We start from the raw sequence: 18,645 nt of genomic DNA, 5'->3' as shown, positions 1-18,645 counted from the left end.
TATTTATTTTATGAAATGACTACATCGCTATCACTACATCACAGTATAAAACAAAGTCGCTTTCTCTGTCCCTTTGTATGCATCTAACGACGCAACGGATTTTTTTTAACCTTTTGACCGCCAGAGCAAAAACGCATCGCCGTGCCCTCCACGCCAAGCCACAAATTCAATGAGATAACCTTGAAAATAGTAGGGATTCCAAAATGTTATCGATAAACATAATAATTCACGTCTGAATATTTGAATAAACAGCTTATAACACAAAAATAATATTTATTTAACCTCATCTCCTACTGTAAAAACTTAAGACCACATTTATAGCAACTATCAACAAAAAAAATCAACCTTTTGAGATACAAAAATACATATAAAATTGCAGCAAGTTACAGCACTATTCTCTATCAGTTACGCCCCATTGGCATGTATACATGCCAATGGCGCGGGCAACCATCCTTTTTTTTATAATCTCTCGCTTCTGATTAGGGATGTGTAGCTGTATATTATTATAACTTATCGAGTTTATTTATTAAGTTTATATGAACTATAGGTATTATTGTGGAGTGTTTATTTGTAAATATCAAAACAACTATTACCTTTAAATAAAGGGAATTGCATTATGAGCTATTACGCACTGTCGACCAGTCGCCGGCGACTCAGTCGCCGGCGACTGGACTTAGGTACTCCTGGACGACAGTGCGCAAGCCCCTATTTAAACTATAGTAAGTCACAGTCGCCGGCGACTTGTCGACAGTGCGTAATAGCTCTAAAACTACATATTTATTTTCCAATCATTTAGTTTAATACTTGAGTTATTACAAATACTAATTATATGTAGGTTACCATATTTTGATATGACATAGCGACAATTTGTATCATAAGAATATTCTAATAAAGGCACTCACACTCTCGGCAATACTCGATAAAATATTTTTACAACTTTCCGCACTTAACAACACGGCACGCGCTTACGACGTCACCAGTCCGACATCTATTCATGTCAATGGCGCAGAAGGGATTGCATATCGATACTGTGCTAGGGATGCGCATGATTGGCGAAAAGGAAAATATTCAAATCAACAATATCCACAATATAGACAATATGGTATTATACCAAAGAATGTAGTATTTATCTTTTTTCTCAGTGACTAAGCTTATATATTTTTTTTGTAGTTATTACAAAAATTAAGCGAATTAGAGTAATTTCGCTGAAATTTTAATGAAGTTACTTGAATAATACACTACATCACTAGTAGGCACGTATACATGTCATTGGCGCGAGAGAACATGCTTTTTTAGCCATTAATTAAGTTATTTTTTGTCATCAAATATTTGAATAACTACTTGGCAATTTTGTTTACTGTGTACAATTATGTAATAACTGGGGATTCAGTTCATAAACTGTATAAATAAAACACGTAAAAGTAAAGGTTTAATATGTTTATTTTGTATTTATCTATGATCTGTTTCTTGGCATGTATAGGTGTCGTTGGCGCACAGGGCACGATTGCGCATGACATCTATAGATGTCATTGGCGTTCAAAAGGTTAATTAGAGTGATTCAAGAGGAAGGTTTCAGTATATATATATTTTATTAGGTAAAGCGGGCGAAGCTGCGGGCGGTAAGCTAGTATTTGAATAAAACTATAAGTCAATTAAATGTATCCAGCTACTTCATCTCGTGGTGTAGTCGCTCATCTTGTAATCTCTCTCTCTCACGTGGTATAAAACCTGTGTATAAAACATTTTTGACAAATTTAAAATTACCACCAAAATAATTTTAAATTTTATCGATCTCATTTTTGAACATGAAAGTCTTAGTTACTTGTGAATGATTTTTCAAATCAACGAGCAATCGAAGGTACACACGGAATTATTGGATTTAGAATAAGAATTTGAATTGTACACAGAATTTGGGACACAGTTTAATGATTTGGGTTTTTAGTTTTTAACGAATGCTTTGTTCTCTCTTGTATAGTATCTATAGTGTATGGGGTGAATGGTTTAGACTGCATACGTGGTTTGATTTTTCGCAAAACAATCTTAATAGTTTGATATCTTCGTCGGTGTGAAGTGTGAACCAAGTAAACGCATGTTTTTAAATGCAGTCACTATCGTATTCGGTATTTTAATTGGATGTTGAGTTTTACCCGTTTCGGGATTTTCTACAGTATCTTCAAACTGCACATGAGAACACATAAACCGTATCCTATAAAAATTGGATCTGGCGTGTCTCCGTGTGAACGTAGCATAGAGAAATAATGACGAATGATCCATATCAATATTATTCAAGTGAATGCTCTAGTGACTAGTCCAGTCTATCAGTACTTGCCCCTGAGTAACATACCTACTGGTTTTCAACTTCAAATTTTTGATTGTATCTTGATTAAATTTGGTTAAAGAGCCTTATATGTTCAATATAAGACGGAATATGGGTTATGTTAATTAGGGTTTTAAACGAATATTCTTAAAATAAAATGAAAAATCAAGTATAATATAAATATCATTTATTTCTATAAATATAAGACCATCAAAAATACATGCATTACTCTTAACCTATAGGTAATCATAGTAGTCTTTTACACATGTATCAAATGGACAAATTTTAGTTGTAACTTGTAACATTGATTATTAAAAAACTTGTGTTAGACTTTATAACATTATCTTAGCGCGCTTTTTATCATATTCTTTTCTTTTTTCTTATAAAATGAAAGATCTGGGTCAACATCTAATCAAACTAAATTAAGATACAGAAATACTTCACATTTTAGGAGTTCTTGAACTACTCAAATATAAGTGTTTACTAATAATTAGAACGACTAAAATGTTTTATTGTCACAGAGGTGCTTTTTTGTTTTATAAGCCACATTTGAGTAGTAAATAGTTAGTAATAGTGACATGAAGATATAAGAAAAACAATGGGATGTAAGCGCCTAATTTATGTACTATAATGATCGAAATGATAAATACATAATAAAATTTTTGAGACATTACAATAATTACAAAACCAAAAGTTATTATAAATGTTGTGACTGAAACATCAAAACAAATTTGGAGCAAGTTGTGACAAATTTTACAAAACTCGTTGCTGTTTTACCAATTTACAAATTTTAAACTTAAATCTATTTAAAATTATTTTGAACATATTATATCCAAATAAAAAATAAATAATGATATTTATTGACAGAAAATAAATTACACAATTTTTCGACAATCTTAAAAAAACAGAGTATAATTTACTTCCCTAACAATCAATCATAACTTTTATTACTTAAAAGGTCCTAATTCTAATTCTAAAAAACGCCGCGTGTTAACTCCCCGTTTAACCGCTGCGTGACAACGCTACGATTATGCGCCTCGTGTAAATACGACACAAAAACGCAGCGTTTAAACACCGCGAGAAAACGCTCCATATATAAACGCCGCGTTTAACCGCCGCGTGTGATTATAGCATTAAACCACTAGTTGTGTGTGATTATAGCGAGTAAATGTCGTATTCAAATAGCGCGTTTATTAGCCACATTTGATCACACACCACGCTTTAACACCGCGTTCAATGACGTCATCACACAGCGTTTATCCACGTCTACACACAGCGTTCACCCGCCGCGTTTACACGCCGCGTTTTTCCCCAAACATTTAGTTAGTATGTGCATCAGGGTGTCTCTCCAACAACATGGCGACTCCTTGCCCGCCGGCAGCACACGCTGAGATCAAACCAATTTGACCGTCTTCCCTGACCAATCTGTGCGCTGTGTGCATTGCTAGCCTTACCTGTAAAATTTATATGATTACTTAATAAATTGTTTGTTTGTTAATTTGTTTTTTTATTTAAAACTCATAAAAATCCTTGAATTCGATTTCAGTTTGAATGGATAACAAAATAAGAGAGATTTTGATCTTTTCATTCTTAGAATATTATAATGATGGTAAATCTTACCTTACACTTATGAATACCTACTTATTTAAAGAAATATTAACAAAGATGTCAAAATGATGTTGTGAGTTATATCGAAAAATTTAAATAATTACTATCGGCTAATTAAACGGATTATTATCCGCATTTGTATATTAGAAAAATAATCTGAGAGAAATAACAAACATATGGGTAATATGATTTAAAACAGCACAAAAGATTACCTTACGTAAATTAAACTGATTCTATAAAAAAAAACAATTCTATAGCACACGTGTCAGAAGTGAAACTTCTTTGGCACGATTCAAAGATACTAAAATGTCGTCGCCTTGCTCCATGATGCGACTTTGAGATTTTACTCTCAACGCGCCTAAAGAAGTACCACTTCAAAATACTGAATATTAATCAAAAATAAAAAGATAACAATAAACTTACTCCGGTAGCTGCGAAGGGATGTCCGATAGATAGAGAGCCGCCCCACTTGTTCCATTTATTCAGGTCCGGCACTCCCACCTGCATTATAATATTTATTTCTATGACTACCCTCAATAAATTATAATCTTATATATAAAATTCTCGTCTTATATATAAAATTCTCGTGTCACAATGTTAGTCTGCATACTCCTCCGAAACGGGTGGACCGATTCTCATGAAATTTTCTGTGCATATCGGGTAAGTCTGAGAATCGGCCAACATCTATTTTTCATATGAAGCCGGGGCGGACCGCTAGTTAAATACATATTTAATCTAATATCAGGACAATAAGAATTTAGTTGCTTTTCGATATTAAGTTTTATAACTTACAAATGCTTTATAAATGAGAATTTTTTATGAATAGAAAACCGAGGCCGAGGCTAAGCGTTGCCTAGGAATGGCAGAAAGATGCGGATTCGAATCCCCCTTCATGATCGAATTTTTTCTATTGTTAGAAAAATTCAATCAATATAAAAAAAACGTTAATTTGATATGTACATCGAGGTATACATAAATTATTATGAATGTCAATAGATTATTTTATGAAATTATTGATTTAACTTGCATTATTTCAGTGTCACATACAGTAATTATAACTTATATTGAAAGAGTATCATACTTTAGTCTTCCTGCCGAGATAGTTTTGCGCGAACCAGTCCGAGTCCATCGCCTTCAGGTTAGCCAAGATTTGTCCCTGAAAAAATAAAAATTATGAATACATATAGTTACTTCAATCGATTTATTATTTTATACACATATTTGCATAGTATAGGGGAACACACATTACTCTTGAAACAATCTTTAAAGATACTTTAAGTTTTTATTATTATTATTATTACCCTTCAATAAAACTATACATATAAAACTTATTGCTAATATAAGTATACAAAACAAAAAAAACAGTATAGTTTATTAGGCGGCCTTATCACTTAGAAGTGATCTCTTCCAGGCAACCTGGGTAAAAGGTAACAAGCTTACTGAAATGACAATGGTAGGTGGTAGAAAAAAAAGCAAGGATAAAAAAAAAATTAAATAAAATAAAATTAATAATTAAAATAGATTTACGGATAGATATATAAATAAAGATACTTAAGGATAAATATACTGCACTCGAATATACACAATTATATTATACATTAATAATATATATACATCATACAAATTACACATATACTTATATGACTATGATTTATATATATATACATGATACTATATAATATTATTAAATACATACATACTACATATAACAAAATATAAAATACTATAAATACATACATACATATCTGTGTATAAATACATATATGTAAAAACATAGTTAATGTGCCGAGTTGAAAGCAGTGGTGAGAAAGTGTCGTCGCAAAAGGTTTTTAAAGGAAGATACATTTTTAGCTTGTCTAATAGGTAGTGGCAAAGAATTCCAAAGATTGACAGCAATGGCAACAAATGATTTAGCGAAGAAGTGAGTACGTCGAACTGGAACACTCAAGGTGAGTCTATCAGCCGAGCGAAGAGTATAGTTTTCATTGTGCAGGAAGGAAAAATTGTTTTTGAGATAAATAGGAGCAGAAGGATCAAAAAGGATACGGAACAGTAATTGCAACAAATGAAGATTCCGGCGAAAACGGATGGGGAGCCACTTGAGCTTTTTTCTGTAAATAGAAACGTGATCGTATTTTCGAAGGCCGAAAATAAATCTAATACAAAAATTTTGGAGTCGCTCAAGTTTATCAGTTAGCTCTACTGATAAATCAGGAAAGCATGCATCAGCGTAGTCAAGAATAGGGAGTAGAAGGGATTGTGCTAGCATAATTTTAGTGGGAATGGGCAAAAAGTTACGGAGTCTTCGGAGCGTAGCGGAAGCGGCATAAATCCTACGGCTCAATTCCTGGATATGATTAGACCAGGACAACGTCTGATCAAACAGAACACCTAAGTTTTTGACTACCTTTTGGTAAGGCAAGACTACGCCACCGATTTTGACGCTAGGCAAAATACCCCAGTCGATTTCAGAAATAAGATAAGGACTACCGATTATGATGACATTGCTTTTAGAAGGATTTAGTTTAAGTCCAAAATCATCGCACCAACTAAGTATAGAAGCTAATTCAATATTACAAAAATCTATTGCCTTAGGTAAGTCATTGATAGTAGACTGGGTGTAAATCTGTAAATCGTCTGCATACATATGGTACAGAGCCGTCAATCGGGAACATAAGGAATTGATAAAAATGGAGAAGAGGAGAGGAGACAGGACACCGCCTTGCGGAACACCGGCAGAGACTGCGCACCAAGACGAGTGTTTAGAACCTATCATGATACGCTGCCTCCGACCGGTAAGGTAGGAACGAAACCAGTCAGTTACCGAAGGAGATATGTTAATTAAACGCAGCAAACCCAACAGTATGTCGAAGTCAACGGTGGTAAAGGCATTGCTGAAATCCAGCAGAGTCAGTACTGTGAGCTGCTTATTGTCAATACCAGCACGAATGTCGTCAGTAACCTTGATAAGAGCTGTAGTCGTACTAGTTTTTTTCACTGTGGCCATGAAAAACATGTTAAATTGAGAAAAAGTTAATTAACTTTTTATGTAATATATAAGAACTGTATTTAGTTTCCATATTTAAATGTTCATTTTTCTACATAAAAATCTTATATCCTACTATCCTACTAATATTATATAAAAATTAAAAATAGCTATCCTAATAATGCGAAAGTTTGTGAGGATGGATGTGAATTTGTATGTTTGTTATTCTTTCACACAAAGACTACTAAACCGATTACAATGAAATTTAGCGGTGTTCAGGTGAGTAGCTCATTAGGTCAACAAGTAATCTAAAAAGAATTCTTTAAATTCTTAACTTAAATAAAAATACTTGTTGATTTTATTCTTAAAACAAATATTCCATTTTAGATGTAACAATAACTACAAAAATAAACTTACAGCGAACGCTTCATGGATCTCCCATGTGTCAATATCGCTAAGCTGTAGACCGGCTTTCTCCAAAATCTTGGGAATTCCATATGCAGGTCCTAGCAAAAGTTGGTCCACGGGGTCCTAATGAAAAATTTATAACAATTTTTAATATAAATAAATAAATAAAAAAAACATTTATTGAATAATTCGTGGGTTGAACGATAACAGTTCGAACAATCTGTGATTAAAAATATATACGGTCGAATTGAGAACCTCCAGCTTTTTTTGAAGTCGGTTATAAAAAATTACAAACATAATAAGAACACCTAATATGTATGTCTTTTTGTAAACAACAAAATTTAAGTTTTGTAGCATTACTAGTCACTTTTTTTATATTTTAATAAATCCAAATAATTACTTTAGATAATCTGGAAAACGATTGGAAACTACAAAAACATTAAAGTGACATTAAACTAATTATGTAATTACATACACAAATAGAGCGTGTGTGCCCAGCACACGTGTCAGAAGTGAAACTTCTTTGGCAAGATTCAGAGATACCAAAAAATCGTCGCCTATCTCCATGACGTTACGGTATTGCCATGACGCGACCTTCAAGTTTTACTTTCAACGCGCCTAAAGAAGTTTCACTTCAAAAATAAAAGTTTACACATTACCTGAGCTACATAAGTGAAGTCCCTGACATAGGCCTTCGGTTTGAGTCCAAGCTCCTTAGCTTTGGCCTCCGACATGATCAGACAAGCTGACGCACCGTCAGTCTGTTAATAGAATCAAGTTTAATTAATAATATATTGTACTTATACATAATAACTTAATTAATGCTGTCAAATAACAAATTAAAACTATACCAATATTATAAAGTTGAAGAGTTTGTTTGAACGCGCTAGTCTCGGGAACTACTGGTCCGATTTTTTTGATTTCTTTCAGTGTTATCTCTCATTTATCGAGGAAGGCTATCTTAATACTATTATAAAGGCGAAAGTTTGTAAGTATGGATGTTTGTTACTCTTTCACGTAAAAACTACTGAACCGATTACAATGAAATTTAGCACACATATAGAGGGTAACTTGGATTAACACATAGGATAGGTTTTATCCCGGAAATCCCACGGGAACGGGTTTCCTTTGAAAACGCGGGCGAAGTCGCGGGCGGAAATCTAGTAGGCTATATATCATCACGCTACGACCAACGGGAGAGGAGTCACGGGGGTGAAACCGCGCGGAGCAGCTAGTACACATATAAATATTTGTATGACAATTCTGACAAATAATTTTTTCATTTTCATTTCAAATTCAATAAATATTTATAATTTAAGGAATTAGATTTTTGTAATTTGGATGAATATATTCATAAAATCCTCTCAAAAGTAATAATTATTTATGTATTAGCTTGCACATTACAAAATGTTTTCAACAAAGATTGTTCGACATTACTGCCCATCTATATAAGTGCACTAGTATAATTATTTACCAAGTTAGTATGAATGATAGCAAATAATCCTTACCAAGAACGAGGAATTAGCAGCAGTAACAGTGCCATGCGGTTTGACGAACGCTGGTTTAAGTTTAGCGAGTTGTTCCGGTGTGGACACACGAATACCATTGTCTTTTTCCACCGCACCGTCCTTGCCTTCCACTGAGAATTCATAAAATATAATAGTTATTAAGTTGAATAAAATAATATTCCTGATCCTGATCACATACTAAGCTTTCGCTTGTGTTATGGAAACCTTACTACTTGTCTGTAAAGAAAATCGATCAGTGAAACAGATGTATAATCCATCTGCCTCTTACCCCACTAGGGGACATGGAACTTCTCTTTATGGAAACCAGATGGCTGATAAACATACATATAATTTTAAATATATACATACTTATACAGATATGGGTATTTTAATTTTTTACTATTCAAATGCTTTATAAATATAAATTTTTAAAGAATACAAAAAAACGCGGGTTCAAATCCCGCCTCGAGGTCGAATTTTTTCTATTATTTAATTTGTAATAGTTATTAAGTGCATATTTGTTAATTTAATACTTTGTGAACAGTTATGGATTATGAGCGAATGACAATAATATTTTTTTAAAAGCAGATGAGTAAATACAATTAAAATTATAGAGTTACTATAAAAATAATATTTTATATGTTCTTTTAAATTTTTTGTTCTTTGTTGTTCAATTTTTATATGAATGAGTAGAATTTGGCAGAGATATGAAAAAAAGGAAAATATTAATAATGACATAATATATTTGCACAGTAAATGAGTAATTTAATTTTGGAACTACATTTAAACATTATCGAAATAAGTTGTACACAGATTGAAAAGGGGGAAAAATAACTAACCATGTATTGTAAAAATAAAATAATAACACTCACCTTTAACAGGTATCAAATCAGTGAAATATCCCTTATCCTGCGCCTCTTTAGCCAATGTATGTGATCGCAACGCATATTCATCTTGTTCCGCGCGCGTCGCCCCAAACGCGGCCGCGAGCCGGTCCGCGCTGTGGCCCATCGTCTCGCCCGATGAGAACTCCGCTACGGCGGGAAGCTGCATACAAGTGACAGATTGTTTTTTTTTTTTAGTTATTTTTTTTAAAGTGTCAATTGAATTTTTTTTTAATGATGTTGATGGCAGCTGACATGATGTGTTGCTTCTTTTTTTGGTATGGCAAAGGTTGATTGAGGGTTTTTTTTATGAAAATGTTACTGGCAGCTAACATTTGCCACGTTTTTATTTTAACTGTATTTTTTAATTTGAAATGTGCAAGCTTTTGCTGAGTTAAAGTTTTTTTTATAATTTTACTGGCAGCTAATAATATTTGCAGTTTTTTACAAGGCTAAGGTTTTGAATTTGGAATAAGTTCTTTTTTTTTAATAGTAAACACTGGCACCTGGACCATCAGTGATGGTAATTTTAGTGGCGTATGTAAATTAAAAATTTAAATTTTACCTTGTTAAATTACGTTTTGCCTCAAGTTAGCCCTAAAAATATACGGTAATTATGTGTAGTTGAAAAATCTATATAAATTGTTTTACATTGTATACATAAATGTTTTATTAAAAAAAAAGAGCGTGTGTGACGAGCATACGTGTCAGAAGTGAAACTGCTTTGGCAACATTCAAAGATAACACTATAAATCGTCGCTTACTCTATGACGTGACGGTATTGCCACGACGCGACCTTGTAATTTTACTCTCAATGCGCCTAAAGAAGTTTCACTTCTGACACGTGTGCTCGTGATCGTTTTTTTTAAGATTATTCTCACCTCCGGAGCGAAAAAGTCCGGTCGTATAGTAGACAACAAGGATAGCCTCTGAGCGGGGGTCTTCGCTCTATTCAGCTTTAAGAGAAAAGCCCTCATTTTCCGCGAGTGTCGGATCGGAACGTCGGACATGAATTCCACACCACCGCATACGATGACGTCATAAGCACCGGCTGCTATCATGCCGACACCTGAGAAATTTTATTGTAATAAATTTTGATGAATATCGGCGTTTGTTGTTTTATTTCTCATTGATTGAAAGGATTTAATAATAATGATTTAAACTTTTACATGTTATATATGTACAACCTAATTGGAGCATGAAAATTGAAAGAAAATGGGCAAAAATTGTTAAGTCAGGTGTCTCAGATACACTAACATGAAGAAATAAGCTTTATTCGTTTTAATAAATTTATCTGCATTTAACTGTTTTAGTTTCAATCACAGTAATAGTTAACAACTTCCAATTATCATATTTTGAAGACTAAACAAAAAAAAAGGCTTATTTTTAGTTACTCTATCAATCATCTAAGTATAAATATTTTTTTTAAGCTATTGCATAGCTTCTATCGCGGGCCTTGAGCGCGGGGACCGAATTGAGATATTCCGTAACGAAAAAACGCTCACGCTCCCCACTCCGACGGGCGCGGAGGTGTGACTTGAAGGCATAGCATGCAATAGCTTTACCGCGGCAGTCCCCGAGTGCCACACATCTTATTCTTTTAAAATACTCTCTGCGTCTCACCAGTAGTAATCGCCTGGTTAGAAGATATACACGCCATGGTGACAGTATGCGCGGGCGTGCGGTCACTGAACCCAGCAGCGAGCGCCGCTTCGCGAGCAATGTTCGACGTCTTCACCTCTTGGATCACTGTGCCGTATACTATGTAGTCCACTATGTCTTTCGATATGCCTGTCTTTTGGAGGAGACCACTGGAAAAAAATTATGAAAATTATTTGTTAGACTACTCAAACGCTAAGGTTTTTGTGCATATCCAAGCTTGTCATGAGCATGCATGCAAGACTAATTGATTTATTAATTAAGCAAAAGCGTGCCGTTTATTACGTGAACAAGCAGTGGCGGCAGCTTTCTAACCCTGAAAGAATTTTTCAAATCGGACCAGTAGTTCCTGAGATTAGAGTGTTCAAACAAAAAAAAACTTTGAAGAGTTTTTTTTTTGTATAATATTAGTATAGATTTGAACAATTTTTTTAAAATAATAATGATGCTGGACTGTCCTTGTTCAGCCTTAAGCTTCTATATGAATACTTTATTTGCACATGTGTGTTCGGTTTCAACACAATACATTACAGTGATTTTGAATAAAAATAATTGCAAAACAAATATTTGAGGCACAAAATTTTTACTTGTTATTCAATGACACAAATAAGTAATGTATTCTATATATTTGAAAAAACATACGGGCCGAATTGATAACCTCCTCCTTTTTTTGAAGTCGGTTAAAAACAAAATCATTTACGCAAAAGGAGAAAAATAAATTTGAAACAGAATTAATTTTGTAAATTATGTTTAAAATTATAAAGTACAAACTAAATAAAAGGATAGACATGATCATATGTATCTATTACTAGCTGTGCTCCGCGGTTTCGCCCGCACTGCTTCACTCCTGCTGGTCTTAATGTGATGATATATATCCTACAGCCTTCCTCGATAAATGGGCTATCTAATACCGAAAGAATTTTTCAAATCAGACCATTAGTTTCTGAGATTAGCGCATTCAAACAAACTCTTCAGCTTTATAATAGTAGATATATAACTGCACCTTATTTGTTTAATTATGATAACTAATTTAGAAGGTATGAAGGAACAGATGAAAATCCACATACATAAGTCAAAATCATAACCCTCCTTTACTTGTCGTAGTTAGGTAAAAATACTTACAGAAGTGAATGTCTGGCCAGTTCGTGTGGCATCATCTTGGAATAATCCGTGAATGAGAGGAGGAAGGGGGTGCGGACGCCGTCCACAAGGACCACATTCTTGCCAGTCTTGTCTTTTAGAGTTTTCTTTTGTTGTAGCGCCGCACTCACACTGAGGGCTCGACGGGCAATATCTGTGGATTATTGAAATATAATAAGCTGGTAGTTTTTATAGTTACCATTTAATATTAATTGGAATGGATATTAAATGTCCAGTTAATGTAATTTATTAAGTAATGTAAAATTATCCAGTTAATGTATAATTAATTATGTGTAGAATGCAACAATTTATTTTTTGTAAGTGTGTTGCCCTAAACATATAGAAGACTGAGCAATAACTTAGAGTACTTATCGCAAATTATGAAATTTATCAATCAATTCATAGAAAGAATATACAAAAAGTAAATAAATAAGAATAATATCAAGTGTGAAACAAAATCTGTATCATTTAAAATTACAGGTTAATTATAGCTTTTAATTATTTCGTATTGGATGTAATAAATAATATCTCTTACTATGTAAGAGCACCTGGTGGTGAAAGTTCAATTAAATAAAATAATTGTATCTATGCCAATCTTCAAGCTAGGTCCAAAGTTTATTATGGCAAATATTCATAAAAATAGGATTTTTTAATAATAAACGAGTCTTGATGTTATGCTAAGGAAATATTAATCAATTTATTTAAACTTTACTTTAAATTAGATAATATATTATATAGTTAAATTTTCACGTATAATATATTCGAAACTAAACTAATACTTACCAAACTTTACAGTTGAAGTAGGGCGTGATTTTAACAACGTTTTTGCTATTTGGGATGCCATTGTGTTTTTCAATGTTTATTTTTGGAAAAGAAAAAATTTTCCTTTTTAATTAACTTATTTTAAAATAATAGCCAATTAAAAAAAGCAAAATTAAATTGTTGAAAACTAGCGGAACTTTGGTAAAAGTTGGACTATGACCTGTCACAGACCAATTTGACAAATGACAGTTGTAAGAGAAATCCACACGACATCATACTTCAAAACACTCAAAAGAATCGAAAAATATGGCTAATGTCTGCCATACACGTTGCGATAAGTTGTGTATGCTTTTATTGTAAATAATAATTAAACAACATTAGAACAATATAATATGCATTAAAAAAAATATAGTAAATTATAGGGCTCACCTAATAACATCAAGGTTAAACATGATCGTAATTTATAAATTTATTGTATCAGGGAAAGTGTTTGTAAAATTAAATTAAATGTAATTATCTAGGTAATATCATTTATTGTAGCTTTATCTTAATCAAAATATTTAATGTAAGTAATAGATTAAAATGAAAACTGCAAAATTAGAAATAAAAATTTTGAAATTCAAAGAGGGTAGATTTACATTTTTTTTAATTCTTTCGTAACTCTTTTTACAGCACTTCATTGCCACGCATCCATGTGAAAAGTTTTAATTTATTTAATTTACATTTTTATTATAATTATTAATATTTTGTAGCATCCAGATTTGAAGAAAACTTTAATGGAAAAATAATTAAAAACCTATAAGTAATTGAAAAATTTCACGTGTTTAAAGCCATTTTACTGTAAGTATTTTAAACACGTGTACTGATAATATAATAATTGATTTTTACAGAATGGCTTTATACATATTATACATTGTATTTTGCTATATTGCCGCTGCGTCTGGTCAATTTGTGGATGAAATGCAGACTTTTACAATAGAGTGCCTTGAGGAGAATGTATTTGAATGTGTCGACGGGGGCTGTATATTACAGGATCGGTACTGCGATGGGAATTATGATTGTAAGGATGGCAGTGATGAAAACTTTTGTTGTAAGTAGTTTTATATTATATATGATCATTATGTTGGCATAAAATGGAAATCAAATAAAAAAGTACAGAGAAACATTTAGGCCCTCATTTAATTTTAGATAAGTTCTGTGCTCGCCGCGCGCCCGCGCCGTTGGTATTCATATTATTAATTTGACGTAATTTATAAGTGATGAGATATTATTGGCTCATTTTATTTAATCGCTTGTGGGTTATTGTCTGTGCACATTCAGCGGGTAGGGTTCTCAGTAGAAGCACCGTAGAAGTATTTTATACTAGCGGTCCGCCCCGGCTTCCCCCGTGGTACATATTTACGTTTTCTCTTCATAAGAACCATCCTCGTACTTCAAAGAATATAATAAAAAAAGAATTATCGAAATCGGTTCAGCCGTTCACACGTGATGCCGTCACAACGCGAAACGTGTTTCATTTTTATATATTTTATTATTTATATAAGAAAGTTACATAAATAATATTATATTAATATTATATTATATATTATTAATGGTAACAGTGGTAATTTTTCATATAATTACAATAAATAATTTTATATGTCCTATTTCAATAACTCAAACTACTTAATTATGTACATAAATAAATTAATAAATAGGTACACAATTACACAATCATAATTTCATTGCTCAAAGGTACATCATACATATACATATTACTAAATTTGAAAAGTCGCAACGTTCAGAATGTTCCGGGACCAACTGTAAAATTTCATAAAAAATTACATTTTTACACTAACGCTACACACGTTACGGAAGTGCCATTTAGGCACCAAAACTCAAAAGATCCTTGTAGTTAGTTCTTTGACTTTTTTTTCTTTAAAAAGATAGGATAGTAGTTAGTAGGTAGGACCATAGACTATACCTATATTAACTGCCGCCAAAACCGCCAGTTTTTTTAACCATTTTTTAAATTTATTCTGCCAATGATGAAATATAATGCAAATACCAAACGAAAGGGTTTTCTCAAATTTTTAATCAATATTGTTTATTTATTTTTACGACTCGGCTAGCTATGTAGCTTTAACTTTATGAAATGATAATATGTACTTACGCTTCCTTTACAGCAAATCACACAGCCAATGCTGTATATTGCAACGAAACGCACCAGTTTGAATGTGCTGACGGGAAATCTTGCATCCCTAACTCTTGGGTGTGCAATTTTGAACCGGAATGTGAAGATGGCAGCGACGAACGTAATTGCACAGTTACTGTGATCGCGCCAAATGTGAGCTATTTTTCTATTGATTTTAACCTGTGCAGTGATAGCACCAATGGGGTTGAGGGTCGATATAAATAAATTTTTGGGTATATTTACAAAATAACTCCACAAATTTTCGAATTTTGAATAAGACTTTGATATCAAGAAACTTAAAATAATAATTTACACTTAGTGAATTTCTAAAAACAAGTTATCTCTTTAACAATCTTTTTACAAGTTTTCTCGTATAGGCAACATGCAAAGGTTTCGCATGCGACGGCAACCGCTGCATATCGACATTCTGGATGTGCGATGGAGCTTACGATTGTGAGGACAAAACTGATGAAGATATTGAGAATACTTGCCGTAAGTATTTACATTACAATAAATAAATTTTCAAGATTTTTTATTTAACATTTACTTGTATTTTTTTGTATGTAACTAACTACCCTAATAAGATCGAGATTGTTTGCGAAAATATTAATTGTAATAGGAATTTTTAAACGTTATTCTTTAGACATGAGTCTATACGTATATCTGGGATAAAGCACTATGATCAAGGTAGTTTGAGTTAATGAAACTTCGTTACATTTAAAAGTGACACATCTACATTCTATTCTAATTGGTTCTAGACACTTCATTGAATTTGATTCATTATTTTATTCAGTTTTTGTTCTTAAATATAAAAATGGCTATTTCTAGGGCATGCGCTAAGACCTAGAGAAATGAACAGCGGTGTGAACTGCAAAATCGAAATACCAGGCTTGTATGAAATGAAGGAATACGCGTGTCTTGATCGATCTTTCTGTGTTCCACGGGATCACATGTGCGATGGTATCAAGGATTGTAAGGATGGGAGTGATGAAGGCACTTTCTGTCAGCATTGTAAGTATTGGAAAAATATGGTGTCATGTCAAAAAATGTCTATGGTTAAATGTCTTGAGTTTTTTGGGTCAGTGGGTAGTTGAAAAAAATCGAATTAGTTTAAAATTAGGTACTTTGTTTAAATATGATTGATGATTTGATGTGTTAATATAAATGAACTGAAGAACTGATAGCTCCGTTTTTAAATAAACTGTTGGTTTTTCATTACAATTTACGAAATAATTTCGAGAAAAATTTTTTTAAGAACCGTATTAAGTACTATTCATATGATATTTTATTTTCAAATTATTTGCGTTGTTTAGTTAACATATTTGTGTTCAACAATTAACAAACGAATGTTTCAAAATAATCTCTCATCAAACAACACAGGGCATGCAATGTTCGCGCCCGAAATAACAGGGCCGTACTGTGACTGTCAAAGCGCGCACTGTAAATATAATTGCGTTTAACGTTGATACTGGTAGTGTTCGCTATCTTCCGATGACACCGTCTCATGCTTTTTTTTATTAGTTATTGTTTGCCATGTTTATTTTTTTTTTGAAGTGAAAACTTCTTTAGCGGCGTTGAGCACTTTTTCTGTAATGGGTATAAAATCTTAAACTCGCGTCAGGACACGTGACCTGATCGAAAAAGCGTAAGACGGATACCATTCGAAATTATCAAACATGCTCAGCGTTAATAATCAAGTTTTCATTTCTGCCGGCACTCCCGGAGTGCAACCCGTTTTTTTATTGTAGACGCCCTCTGCCCCACATAGGACAATAAGTCTGGTAAGTCATGTTTATTTTACTGAAATAAAAACATTACTTTTCATCAAAAACAAAATTTCAGGGCACACAATGTGCGACAAATTCCCCTGCAACGGTACAAAATGCGCTCCGGACAGATCAGGGCCGTACTGCGACTGTGAAAGTGCGCATTATAAGTACAACTACACTACGCAACATTGCGAGAGTGTGAATAACTGTATGGACGATGTGCCGTGGTGTTCCCATCAGTGTGTGAGGGCGGGGGACACGTTCAAGTGTGTGTGTGAGCCAGGGTACGATATAGACTTTGCTGGGTACCTTTGTTATGCGCCAGGTTAGTTGCGGATGTATATAGTTCTTATTTGGTAAGAGAGTTCTTTTGTGGTCCTTATCCTGTAGGTACACGTAGTTTGAGAGCTGAATGTTTCATTTCTTAAGTAAGTGACGTCATCTTGTTTTTACTGATTTTTTTATGGAGCGATATATTATGGAAGTATGGAAATATTACAGAGTGGAGAACAAACTTTTTTCAAATGCCTATTTTAATTACAGATCCAGAAGCTATGCTATTCTACAGCACGCGTAATGAAATAAGGTATATAAAAGTTAAATCGAAAACTGAAAGCATTGTTGCTTCCGGAATTAAACAGGTACGAAAAATAGTTTAAATCTTTATTTATATTTTATTGTTTATTTTTTAAACCTATGACCCTTATGTGATTTGTGAGATTTAAGTCTTTATTTCTATAACTACCCGCATTTTCTATGCAGGCACATGGAGTCACTTACGATGGATATTTTGTATACTGGGTTGAAACCGCTCAAGGTCATCAGGCTATTGTTAGAGCACATTTAAACAACGTATTGGAAACTAAAGAGGTATAAACAATTTCTACACCGATCGAATTTTGTAAATTTTCAACTAACTGGCAGTTGAGACCTCAACCCTTTACATGTTACAAACGATTTACAAAGTAAACTTTTCAGTTACCAGTTGCTTCTGTTTATAGTTATCAATTCTATTCATAAAGTAGTTTTAATCGTTTCTTTCAAATGCAATCTTTAGTAATAAACTATTTATTTCCTTCTGCAGGTACTTGTAGCACTTGGTCTAGAAGACCCGGGTGACATAGCTATAGACTATCTAGGTGGGAACATATACTTCACAGACGTGGAAAGGGGTGTTATCTCTGTGTGCAAAACGGATGGGTCGGTGTGCAGTGTGTTACACGCTGATACTAGACGGCCTAGATATGTTACTGTGGATCCTAGTAATGGGTGGGTAGTTTTAAAATAAAAAATTGTATAGTTACCTATAATAAAATTAAGAAAATATTTATAGGTATAACAATTGGTAATAAAAAAAACCGTAGTAAAATGAATTTATTGACATGTTAAAAATATATAACTATTCGATTCTTCGTTAATTATTCGATTGAC

General features: G+C 33.0%; 2 protein-coding genes across 2 annotated transcripts in view; one reads left to right on the top strand and one right to left on the bottom strand.

Annotated features, from left to right (window-relative positions):
- Nucleotides 1-3,135: 3,135 nt before the first annotated feature.
- On the bottom strand, nucleotides 3,136-13,433 carry Mtpbeta (mitochondrial trifunctional protein beta subunit). The gene is made up of 11 exons (XM_090116287.1): nucleotides 13,294-13,433; nucleotides 12,493-12,664; nucleotides 11,335-11,522; nucleotides 10,593-10,780; nucleotides 9,700-9,874; nucleotides 8,828-8,958; nucleotides 7,979-8,080; nucleotides 7,329-7,442; nucleotides 5,007-5,081; nucleotides 4,349-4,426; nucleotides 3,136-3,771 (listed from the first exon to the last, which is right to left on the bottom strand). Exons 1-11 carry the CDS (start codon nucleotides 13,352-13,354, stop codon nucleotides 3,637-3,639), a joined length of 1,419 nt encoding a protein of 472 aa, XP_089972413.1. The 5' UTR covers nucleotides 13,355-13,433; the 3' UTR covers nucleotides 3,136-3,636.
- A 730-nt stretch (nucleotides 13,434-14,163) lies between these two features.
- Nucleotides 14,164-18,645, top strand: part of LOC149897617 (vitellogenin receptor Yl-like) — a 34,393-nt gene continuing 29,911 nt past the window's right edge. Inside the window, exons 1-8 of the mRNA XM_090116246.1 lie at nucleotides 14,164-14,362; nucleotides 15,438-15,598; nucleotides 15,823-15,937; nucleotides 16,274-16,456; nucleotides 17,288-17,539; nucleotides 17,758-17,855; nucleotides 17,977-18,084; nucleotides 18,299-18,483. Coding sequence (XP_089972372.1) covers nucleotides 14,164-14,362; nucleotides 15,438-15,598; nucleotides 15,823-15,937; nucleotides 16,274-16,456; nucleotides 17,288-17,539; nucleotides 17,758-17,855; nucleotides 17,977-18,084; nucleotides 18,299-18,483 — 1,301 coding nt within the window. The remainder of the gene's footprint in view (nucleotides 14,363-15,437; nucleotides 15,599-15,822; nucleotides 15,938-16,273; nucleotides 16,457-17,287; nucleotides 17,540-17,757; nucleotides 17,856-17,976; nucleotides 18,085-18,298; nucleotides 18,484-18,645) is intronic.

This window comes from Colias eurytheme, chromosome 25 (genome assembly GCF_061535395.1).
Source record: "Colias eurytheme isolate Ceu_HAF_F1 chromosome 25, ilColEury1 Martin Lab GWU primary, whole genome shotgun sequence".
Lineage (NCBI taxonomy): Eukaryota > Metazoa > Arthropoda > Insecta > Lepidoptera > Pieridae > Colias > Colias eurytheme.
The sequence above is the reverse complement of the archived record's forward strand: the minus strand, read 5'-3'. Positions and strand labels throughout refer to the sequence as shown.